Source organism: Coniosporium apollinis, assembly GCF_000281105.1.
Source record: "Coniosporium apollinis CBS 100218 chromosome Unknown supercont1.4, whole genome shotgun sequence".
Classification (NCBI taxonomy): Eukaryota; Fungi; Ascomycota; class Dothideomycetes; genus Coniosporium; species Coniosporium apollinis.
The window spans coordinates 687,327-698,565 of NW_006913266.1; the positions used below are offsets into that span (position 1 = coordinate 687,327).

The window sequence follows — 11,239 nt, forward strand, 5'->3', positions numbered from 1 at the left end:
TTCGCGGTCACAAAAAGCTAGCCGTGCTCGCGATGCAGCTGGACAGACCACCCTTCGCACCGGGTCTGCCGTTCGTTCAAGGGTTTGCACCGAATGAGCGCCCGTGGATGTGGTAAACTAGCAGGGAGCGTGGCTGTTCTGAGCAAATGCATATGCACGACAGCAGTCGAGAGCCCCAACCTCTTGATCCTCACTACTGAACCCTGCATCAAACATCTTTCCCCACCGCATCCGCCAGTCAATCGAACGCCTCAACTCAGCCGCTGCACCATTTGCTCAATCAACCACGTCCAAAGACAGTCCGGCTGCTCCGCACACGAGCCACGACAGATGGATGGAGTCTGCGGGCTCTGCATCTCTTAGCACGCCGCCTAACTCCGCTCTATCAAACGGCCATGCAGCTGCCTGTGACAGCGGCAAAACCCTCACCTCCGCACTTCCCACCGAGGATGAGCAGCAGGTAGTCCCGCCGTACTGGCGGAGGCATTCACACCAGCGGAGTGATTCCACTTTCAGCGCTACGCTGGACAACCACCGCCCCACGCCAATCCGCCTTGAGGACCATACCGAGGACGACTCTGAGCAGAGCAAGGTGTTATGGGCGAAGCATGTAACCATTGACCATTACGTGATCGTGAGCGGGAGTGCCCCCGGCGTGGGAGCTTACGTTGTCTGGAACTGTACAGTAGAGACGATTAATGTATGTCCTTGTATGCCAACGCCCTGGTCGGCGGCAGAACCTCAGACTTGTGACTGTACTGATGGATGCAGGGAGGTCGAATGAAGATTAGGAAACGGTAGCTTAATCAACGCCTTCGTACTCAGGAAACTCTAACCGCTCATACGTCTTCAGATATTCAGAGTTCGACGATTTACGGCGAGATCTCATAAGGACATTTCCGTATGCCGAAGGCTCACTGCCTGAGCTGCCGCGCAAAAGCGTCATCTGTATGGCTCTATCATCGGTTATATCCTGAGTTTGTGGCTAACCATACGTTCCAGCCAAATTTCGTCCAAGGTTCCTCGAGAGGAGGAAAGCTGGTCTTTCCTATTTCCTAAAGTACGTTCCTGGTTTCGATAGGCAAGAGAACTCTCAACTGACATGCCTCAAGCTGCGTACTGTTGAACCCTGAATTCTCCAGCTCACCGGTCCTCAAAGAGTTCTTGTTTTCCTAATGAGGCTATCACGACCAGTCTCACTTCTTGTAATGTGTACGCGTACTCTTTGCTCAGGCGTTAAAGGCAACGAGAAGAATTCGATTGTCCCAATCCGGCTCTCAACACAGGCTAGGACGTTCTCCAACAACCATCGGCGTGCGGTGTCCGACCGCTGATCCACCATGGCGACCTTATGTTACTCAATCGTCCATTCACTGCTGTATCCCCGGAGGTGCTGCTCCTTGTTCGTCCTCACATCGTCAGCACACTATTCAATCGGGCACCCCTTGCCGCCATGGTCTCAGACAACCTCGGACCTACTTCCAGTACGCAACGCAGGCCTATTAGCTTCTTCACAAAATCATTGTCGCCTTTATAAAATAGCCTCGCGCTAGAGATGCGGCATCATGTTTAAGCCATTGATACACCGGAATCTGCTAGTATGAGCCCACTTGGCGCTTGGTATTACTTTGCTTCTGTCAAAACGCCTGCAAATCCCGTTGTTTTTGATCTGCCTCACAGCACTGACAAGGACTGCATCGCGGATTATTTGCTCTGACGTGATATTACTAGGTCTCGTGTTTCCCTCAAGGGCTTGCATATCCGAGAACAGTATATAGGAGCCTTCTCCGCAGTGACGAAACTGGTGATGCATGCTTTTTGCGCGGAACTGGCCAATTGACCTGCCCTGGTCTGCCAATCGCTATACTGATGCTTACGATGTTATGAATAGACTATCCGGGAGTGAATACCAGTTCGTGAAGTTCATGCAAGTCACCTAGACACTGTAACGATGTTGGCTAGCTCCGTGGCTCCCAAACCACAGATCGCCTTCCCTTCGCAAGGTGCGGGCCCCCTGCGAACCACGGAAGAGACGAAAGCTTCATCAACGGCCACAAGGGTGTTCAAAAGTACTGCTTCATAGAAGACCGACGCAATATCCGCGAGCAATGACCTTCCTCCCTACGGTCAATGATGTCCACCTCCTCCCGATCGTTGGTGAGGTCCTCCAGCGGGCGATTCGCTCGCCATGGTAAACGATCCGCAATCGCGACCGGCGACGACGCACAAGAAACGTCCGCAGAGCGACCAGCGAAACGCATCAAAACGTCTTACGAACCAACGCACAGCACGCTGCATGCCTACTTCACCACCAAAGAGAATCACCAGCCTCCTCTGCCGAAACCAAGTTTACCGGGCCAAAATGTGACGGCTATACGCGCCCGCGGCACTTCCGGCAGCAGCTCCTCCGCTGGCGAGAACACCCGGATCAAACCGCCCACCAGAATCACTGTCACACAACCTCATGGAGAGCTCCTACAAACAACAAACGGCGTTCGGACCTTGCTCAAAACGCGCGAAGATGACGTTTCGCCGCCTGCAACTCCGAATACTGGAAAGCTATGTGTCAACAGAAATCGCAGCAGCGCAGCAACGACAAAAGGGGAGACACCGAGTACGGACAAGCGAATGCTGAGGAGTCAAGATGGAGGGTCGAGGATCAAGAGCGACCTGGCAATATACTTTCCAAACTACGATGATGTTATCACTGGTGCGCCGCAGGAGCCTGGTATGTATACCACAAGCTCCACACCTACGGCTATACCAAGCTGACGTCCGCTCACAGAATACCTTAACATCGACACACCCATCTACGTTGTGGATGAGCCATCCAAGTCTCCCAAACCCCAGACTTCAGCCTCTATACCGCCCAAAGCACCCCTAAGTCCCGAACGACTACGCCCATCACTGCGGGCACCACCCACTCCATCAAAACCCTCTGCATCCGCGCACCCCACTTCCTTCCCTAAGCTCGACTTCTCCTCCATCAACAAGCACACCTCGCCCGTCACCTCCGACACCGACCCTCTCTCCGACGCACACTATTTTAAAGCGCATCGCCGCGCCGAGCGCAAAGAGAAACAACTGCGCAACATCGAGAAGGAGCGCGCCATGCACGAGAAAGTGCAGCTGGAACGCCTACTCGATGGACTGCTGGGCCACGACTGGCTGCGCGTGATGGGCGTCACCGGCGTCACAGATGGTGAGCGCAAGGACTGGGAGCCGAAGCGCGCTTACTTCGTCGATGAGGTGCGCGCGCTCGTTGATAAGTTCCGGCAATGGAAGGAGGAGGAGAAGCGCGTGCGGATGGAGAAGGACAGGGCAAGGGAAGAAACCGAGGATCGAGCGACTGAAGAAGCAGAAGAGGACGCCGCAAGCAACGGCCCACCCTCTAGCGATGTCGATGCCTGGGCTGCACGACAGCTGCATCAGGAAGCGGCATCTCAGCAGAGACCTTCGTCAAGACCGCAAAGGCACAGCATACAGCTGCATCCTCCCCTGCCGCCGGAACCGGAAAAGCCGTTCGCGTCTTTCTACAGCAAGCCGTATCTACGAGACGCAGCGCTGGGGAAACATAGACATGGGAGGAGTACTATGGCGTTCGGACAGCCAGTGCCGGAGCTAGCCCCCAGGCAGTTTCGCTTGCCGGAGGAGTATCTTGCGCCGGATGCGTTGAGGGCGCATGCCAGGAAGAGGAGGCGGTTGCGAAGGGAGAGCGGAAGGGACTGATTGGACGTGCTTTATCCATCTTCTGTTCGAGAGTGTACTGGCGACGTTCGCAGATTGAGGTGCTAGGACTAGTCTCAGAGTCTTAGGCGCTGTTGCGGATATAGATCCTAGAATACGCGTCTCTGTCATGCTAGGCGGCACCGAACTCCTACGACCATATTAAAGACCAAGTCACATTCGGTCCTACGATGCATCCCTCCCCCATTCGCAATAGTTGACTGTCCGCCATCAGTTCAAGCTTCTGGGCCTTGCGTGAGACAGCTGCTGACTGTGCACGTGACCGGAAGAACGTCGGGATACGGAGAAACATTTCACCCATGCTGCAACCGCCGCCAAGCAATGTCCGACGTGAGTTGCGCGCCGCGAAGTGAATGCGATGGCATATATAAAGCTGCCGCCTCCATATCTATCCACACCTTGCATATCGAAGAAGATCCGGATCCACAGGCGCCACCGAATTCGACGCGTAACCAAGTTTGACTGCCCTCCGCCCCGTCTATCTCCTCTAAGCGCGGACATTCAACCACACGGTCACCGCGCGGATTCGGACAAGCCGCTCACAGTTCGGTCGCCTCATAGACACTGGGGAGGTTCAACACCCCACAAACTTCTGAGATGGTCGTGAGAAGGACGTCGCCGCGAAGGATATTTGGGTAGAAGCAGTAGCGGCAACGGCAAGATGCCTGGCTTGGTTGAACCTCCGCCTCTACCCTCGCCCGAGATCGGATACTCGGTTGGGTCGCAGAGGGTCGAGCTCGATATCGACTTCGTAAGCCGCTCACTCAAAGGAAAGACCGAGATCTTGATCTATCCGCGGTCAAAAGCCATACGGACGATCCGCTTGAACTGCCGACAATGTACGCTCACAAGAGTCACTGTTCAAGGCAAGGCGCCGAGCCTCACGTACGACGATCCATACACTGCTCTGGATCTGCGTTCGTCGCTGGGTGTTCAGCAGCATCACATACTAAGGGAGAGGATAGAAGGCCAGCTGAGGGATCCTCCGGAAGAGGAGCTCGTAATCACAATACCGAAGTCGGTTCGCATCGATGAGTTAGATCCTATGTCAGCTGCCGGGCAGGATTTGCCTCCTGCAATGACAAGTGGAGGGTTTTCAAGAGCAGCGGTGGACAGCATATCAGCCGACCCAACTGAGACCCCGGTTGCAGCCTCGCGGCCTGCAGAGGAACACACACCCACTTTTACGCCCATCACTATACATATCGAGTACGTCATCGAAGAGTTTAGGGATGGCTTTCATTTCGTTGGATTCCAAGATGGTGACTCAAGATACCCTCACGTGTACACGCGAAGCTCTGCGCTTCCAGGTACCGCGTGTAGCATATTTCCCTGCATTGACGAGGCGTCTTCGCGACAAGAATGGGATATCTCGATCCGCTGCCCACGCACATTAGGCGATGCTCTTCCGAAGCCGAGACGTCCTTCGACGAACGGCGTTGATGGACACGAGTCGGTCAACGGAGCTCACACAAATGGCGCCACAAACGGCATCCATCGAGCTGATTCGCTGTCTGATAATGACACCTATGGGTTAAGCGAGGAAGAAAGGGCAATGGAACTAGCGGTAGTCTGCTCTGGCGACATGACAGACGACGTAGGTAGCTTATATAGATACAAGGTGCCTTTTCTGACGGTCACAGATCGTCGATCCCGCAGATTCATCTCGAAAAACTGTGTCGTTCCACTGCTCTCAACGGGTTGCGCCTCGGCATATTGGCTTCGCAATTGGTCCGTTCGAGCACGTTGATCTTTCTGAGTTCCGAGAGAGTGATGAAGATGAGAAGATGGGTCAAAGCGCCATTCGAGTACATGGCTTCTGTCTTCCTGACAGGGCGGACGAGGTCAAGAACACATGTATGACACTTGCTAAGGTAAGTGCATTGATGCTTTGCCTGGATTCTCGTTAACATGACCAGGCCATCGACTACTTCACGATGAACTATGGCTCGTACCCCTTCACGAGCTATAAGATTGTGTTCGTAGACGATCTCGTTCCAGACATTGCACATACAGCATCGTTGTCCATCTGCAGCAACCGGCTGCTCTTTCCGGAGAAGGTCTTGGATCCCCTAGACACCGTCACACAAAAGGTAGTCCATGCTCTGGCCAGCCAATGGATCGGTGTGTATGTTACAGCGGCAGATCCGACAGACTCATGGATCATCGTTGGCGGAGCACACTTCATGACCGACATGTTTCTACTATCTCTCTGCGGCAAGAATGAGATCCGGCATCGACAGAAAATGACGGCAGACAAGGTAGTCGAGATGGACGTGCAGAGGCCGTCTTTGCATGCACTCGGCCCGCTTCTATCTCTCGACTCCTCAGAGCTGGAATTCATGGAACTGAAGGCTCCCATGGTTATGTTCATCATGCATCAGCGGATGGTCAAGGCAAGCGGCAGAAACGGAGTCAACCGGATTCTCTGGAAGGTTTTGCTCAATGCCAAAGTCGACCAAGAACAGCGGACTGTCTCTACTGCAGCCTTCCTGAGGGTCTGCGAGAAGGTGGGCCACATGAGGCTGGAACACTTCTTCAGCCAGTGGGTAAACAGCGCGGGCTGCCCTCAATTCTACGTACAGCAGCGCTTCAACAAGAAGAAATTGGTGGTCGAGATGACCATCAAGCAGACACAGATGGATGATCTGGAAGGCAAGAGGACCAGAACGACGCTCACGCCGGACAACTTTCTCCAGGAAGCAAAGGAGGAGATTAACAGCGTCTACGCCGGGCCTATACAGCCGCTTTTCACCGTATGCGTTTTGATATTGTTTGGTTGGCTGCCAGCTAATCAGTCTAGGGTCCTATGACAATTCGCATTCACGAGGCTGATGGCACGCCCTACGAACATATCGTCGAGATCAAGGAGGTCATCACAAAGGTCGAGATCCCGTACAACACCAAGTACAAGCGCTTGAAGAGAAGTCGCCGGCAAAAAGAACGGGCTGCTGCGGCTACCGGATTGGATGTCACCGGCGACGCGCAAGACGACGTCCTGCTTTACTGCTTGGGCGATGTGCTGCAGTCTGAGGAAGAAGTTCAAAGCTGGAAACTCGCCGACTGGTCCAATGAAGAAGAAACGAAGATGCAGCAGGAATCATATGAATGGATCCGTATGGATGCCGACTTTGAATGGATCACGAAGGTTACGATCAATATGCCGCATTACATGTACGTCTCGCAATTGCAGCAGGACAAGGACGTGGTGGCCCAGGTTGAGGTAAGTTGTCACATTCGCTACCTACCTACACCTAAGTTGACCGCTTGTAGTCGATACGGTACCTTTCAGCTCAGAATCCGCACCCTCTAATATCGAGCATCTTGACACGGACGTTGATGGACGGACGCTACTTCCACGGCATTCGGACAGCAGCTGCGGCTGCTCTAGCTAAGAATGCGCGTGACGAGCTCGAATGGATAGGACTGTACCACTTGGAAAAGGCTTTCCAAGAGCTCTTCTGTCTACCAGGCTCCCCTATGACTAGGTCGAACGATTTCTCCGACCGTAGCTTGTATTTGCTCCAATGCGCCATCCCTCGAGCCATAGCAAAGGTCCGCGACAACAATGGGAAGGCTCCAATGCGTGTCAAGAGATTCTTCATCGACAAGCTGAAGTTTAACGACAACTCGAACAACGAGGTTGGTGATCTATGAACGTCGCGTCAGGAGTTGAGACTAACGTTTAGGAGTACTCGGACGATCATTACGTCGCTACACTCATGTACTGCCTGGCCGAATCGTTAACCACATCGAGAGAACCCGGCAGCTTTGGCTTCAGCTTTGGCGAAGATCCGGACGACTTCCAGTTCCGGAAAAGCGCAATCAACGAGATCGAGCGTTACCGGCGGATCGACGAATGGACACCCTCCTACCACAACATCTTCACGGTCACAGCGCTCGAATGTTTTAAGATATGGATCCAGAACAGTATCATTCCTCGAAAGGCGGATGATCTATTGCAATACACCCGACCGGGCAACGCGGATGAAGTCCGCATTGAGGCTTTTGATACTCTCATTGACCTTGGCATGCTCAGGAGTCAGGCCATCATGAGCTTTCTGCTTTACAACATCGAGACAGACCACTCGCCTCATATGCGCGACAACTTGCGGCGCATACTCTGGCGCGGTCTCGGCCAAATTGCGCTTGGCGAAGGGAGGTCCAGCACCAGCACTCAGCGCCATGATGTCGGTCTAGTCATCGAGCAAGACATGAGCACTGAGAATCGCGCCCAGGATCTTGCACGCACGCAGAGCGCAAAAGGAGCGATGGACGCACTAAAGGCAGAGCTCGGACAGGTCCAGTCGCTCCAGACGGCTCTGCGAAACCTCCTCACGTCCCCGCTTCTCAGCTTACAAGAATTCGCCGATGTGCTGGAGCTCTGCGGCATCCTCTATGATCCCTATTCCGCACTCGTGGTAACGCTGAAGTACCCACATTACTGGAAGTGCGAGCACCTCGGAAACGGAAAACTCAAGTTCTCCCAAACAAACCGCGTTCGGACCAAGATGATGCCAAAGATCGCTGTGCCGGAACCGGCTCCTCAGGCACCTCCTCCACTCCCGAAACTCATCATCAAGACTTCAACCACTGCACCACATGACGGCCCGCCTCCTGAAAAGCGCCGCCGCACTTCTATTGCTCCGGCGGTTGGACCGCCTACTACTCAAGGCCTTCCTAATCCTCAATCTCTACCTCCTCGACAACCGCAGCATCCCCAAGCCGTCCTCCCTCCGCCCGCCCGACCCGCCATATCACGCAAACCATCCTCCCACGCGCCAGCCATCCAAACCACGCCAGCGCCTCCAACTGTCTCCCCTCCCCGGACCCAGAGCCCAGAGATAGCCCGCTCGGCTCGACCGGGTGTCATCACACTCTCCTTCAAGAAGAACAAGAACGCCCTAGCGCGCTTTGCTGACTCGACGCCGAATGGACACACAGCGTCTCCGCCGCCCGCACCGCCCGCACCGCCCGTCTCTAGCATTCTCAAGGGCACCATTAGCAAAGGCAGCAGGAAACGCGTGAGGGAGATGTCGGAGTCGGCGTCTTCGCCGAAACCGGCCGCGCCTGCACCTGTACCGGCGCCAGCTGCTGGTAGTCCCGCGGCGGAGGCGAAGCCAGGGGGTGGGTTGAAGTTGAAGCTTAAGTTGGGGGGGCCGAAGAAGGAGAGTTGATCACAAGAGGCAGGTGAGATGCGCGTGTGTATCATACTCAAAGGCTCAGAAGGGTTGTGATTCATTACGGAGGCTTTTGCTTGTTGCTCTTTGGTGAGAAGGCATTCTCGAGGCGTTTGATTCCTGTGAACCGGAGAGGTCTTTCGGGACGGAGTCTGGGATTGTACGGCCCTTACTTCTACATGGATGAAGTTGAGAGGCATAAAGTAGTGGGGCCTTCCTTGGCCCGAAATACAGCGAGTGGGATGGGGCTTGGAATCCAAGAGGCATTCTGTTGCCAAATAGCTCAGCTTTATGCTCACACCAACCACGTGATTGTGTTGAGATCTGCAGACGAAAAGCTTATTTCAACCTTACAGTTGTTCTACGAACACTTCCGACTTCCAAATCCAGCATCTGACAGCTTTCCGCAGAACGTCGGCTAGTTACTAAAGGCGCAATTGCTAGAAGGGAGGTGTGTTTCTAGCTATCTTACAGGGATCTTATACTAGGGTTAGCCCCTATAAGCGCTGTCCTTTCCAGAAGCGGTAATATCATTTCTTCTGTAGAGCACATCTCGCTCTTCACCATTGCTGCTAGTGATGATCATCATAATCCTCTTTGCACCCCTTCGCCTCCGCAGTAGTTCTACGGACCATACCCCTTCCAGATACAGCACTGTTGGTGTTTTTCGTAGGACGTATATCACTGTCCACTTTCGGCCCGGTAAATATCCGCAGGTTTCGAAGATGAGAAGACAAGAAAATTGCTATGTCGGCCGGTACGTAGCGATCTTCCCGAACGTGTCGGCCATGCCCCATATGCCAGCCCTGAGGCAAGCCAGCTGCACTATCTGCGAGTGATCAACGAAGAGGTTGACGTCGACGCCGAACTCGCGGATATACCTGTTCGGTTATCAGTCCGCGTCACATGCCAATCAGAGACCTCAAAGAAGAGAATCTCACCAATTGAACACCGCCGGCTCCGCCGCCTCAAACATGACCTTGTCCATCGGCAGCTCCTTCAGGATCGCCTGAATCACGTCCGTCCGCCATTCCTTCACGTTCTCCGTGATCCCCTCGCTCTCGATCATCATCCTCTCCACGCCTGCATCCACGAACTGCTTGGCGAGATTAATGACCCTGCTCGGATCGCTCGTCCCCATGCTCTCCAGATCCCCCGCTGCCGTGTCCCCACCAGCTCCGAATTGTATCCCAATCTCGGGCTTCGCTTTCAGCCCGAAAGAGTGAACCCGATCCACGAGCCGCAGCCAGTCCGGCGCCGGCAAAGAGAGGAAACCGGTCGAGAGCTCCACGACGTCGAAGCCGATGTCCTTGCACTTCTGGAGGTAGCGATCCACCGTCCCTGAAACATCGCCGCCAGCCCCGGTGAGGACGTGTTCGATCCAGCCGCCCGTGGAGACGTAGACGCCGTGCTCATGAGCCAGGTCGATCAGCTCGCGCAGCCGGTCTTCCTGGAACAGACTGAAGGAGCCCCCGGCGAACTTCAGCCCGTCGACGTGCGGTCCCATCGTCTCGAGCACGTCGGACAGGTACCGCTTTCCCATTACTGAGTAGTAGGGTCCGCGGATCTCGGTCACGCCGGTTTTGCGCGGCTTCGGGGGGAGCGGGTTGTGCCGGATGAAGCCGAAGCCGTTATCTGGGTCCTCGAGGAGAATGTTGGGGACTTGAGAGGCGGGCATGGGAGCGGGTGAGCAGGGGAGGAAGGAGACGGGGGCGGTGGTGGATATGGCGCGGGTTATGGTGGGAGAAAGGCGTGAGACACGCCGTGGGAGGGGGGAACGGAGGAGAGGTTTGAGAGCCTGAGAGCGGGAGAGAGACATTGTGAATGATTGGAGAAGTAGTGAGTATATCTACTCGATGTACTTTTCCGTCGTACAGAAAGCGGTCTATGGCGGAGAGCTCGGAGCTGCTCACGGCTGACGTCAACTGGACATCAGTCGTGCGGACTCGGGAGATTCGGAGAAGAGACAGGACAAGCTCTATTTGCTGGCACCAACATTGTCCTGCATAGACCTCAAGCCGTAGCTTCTTCCTGCTGCGGTCAGCAGAATTGAGCAAGCCAATGTGGTTGAGAAGCGTTCTCAGTTAGCTGTAGCTACAGCAGACGCGGTAAAACACCGGAGACGCGTCCACCGAACTGCTTCACGCGTGGCAATGTCATATGTAGCTCACAACCACATCAACATTCCGAAACTGGTACCCAACCCCCAAGGAAGCGGATTCTCAAGAGTGAACTTGTCAAAATGTATGGCTAAGAGCTTCATTGATTCATCTATGGACTGTGGGAGAGGCTGGCTATATACTCTATGCCAA

The 11,239-nt window shown here is 54.5% G+C and overlaps 4 protein-coding genes across 4 annotated transcripts; 3 read left to right on the forward strand and 1 right to left on the reverse strand.

Moving 5' to 3' along the window:
* Positions 1–334: 334 nt before the first annotated feature.
* Positions 335–1,176, forward strand: W97_01308 (uncharacterized protein; the record flags this gene model as incomplete). Its single annotated transcript, XM_007779216.1, has 5 exons — positions 335–700; positions 772–797; positions 854–948; positions 1,003–1,060; positions 1,113–1,176. 5 exons carry the CDS (start codon positions 335–337, stop codon positions 1,174–1,176), a joined length of 609 nt encoding a protein of 202 aa, XP_007777406.1.
* Positions 1,177–2,133: 957 nt separating this feature from the next.
* Positions 2,134–3,729, forward strand: W97_01309 (uncharacterized protein; the record flags this gene model as incomplete). The annotated part of the gene is made up of 2 exons (XM_007779217.1): positions 2,134–2,728; positions 2,786–3,729. 2 exons carry the CDS (start codon positions 2,134–2,136, stop codon positions 3,727–3,729), a joined length of 1,539 nt encoding a protein of 512 aa, XP_007777407.1.
* Positions 3,730–4,408: 679 nt separating this feature from the next.
* Positions 4,409–8,924, forward strand: W97_01310 (uncharacterized protein; the record flags this gene model as incomplete). The annotated part of the gene is made up of 7 exons (XM_007779218.1): positions 4,409–5,168; positions 5,250–5,344; positions 5,391–5,621; positions 5,667–6,503; positions 6,551–6,970; positions 7,021–7,389; positions 7,437–8,924. 7 exons carry the CDS (start codon positions 4,409–4,411, stop codon positions 8,922–8,924), a joined length of 4,200 nt encoding a protein of 1,399 aa, XP_007777408.1.
* Positions 8,925–9,672: 748 nt separating this feature from the next.
* On the reverse strand, positions 9,673–10,605 carry W97_01311 (sulfonate biosynthesis enzyme; the record flags this gene model as incomplete). Its single annotated transcript, XM_007779219.1, has 2 exons — positions 9,673–9,808; positions 9,869–10,605. The coding sequence occupies 2 exons, from the start codon at positions 10,603–10,605 to the stop codon at positions 9,673–9,675; spliced, it is 873 nt and encodes a 290-aa protein (XP_007777409.1).
* Between the last annotated feature and the right edge of the window lie 634 nt (positions 10,606–11,239).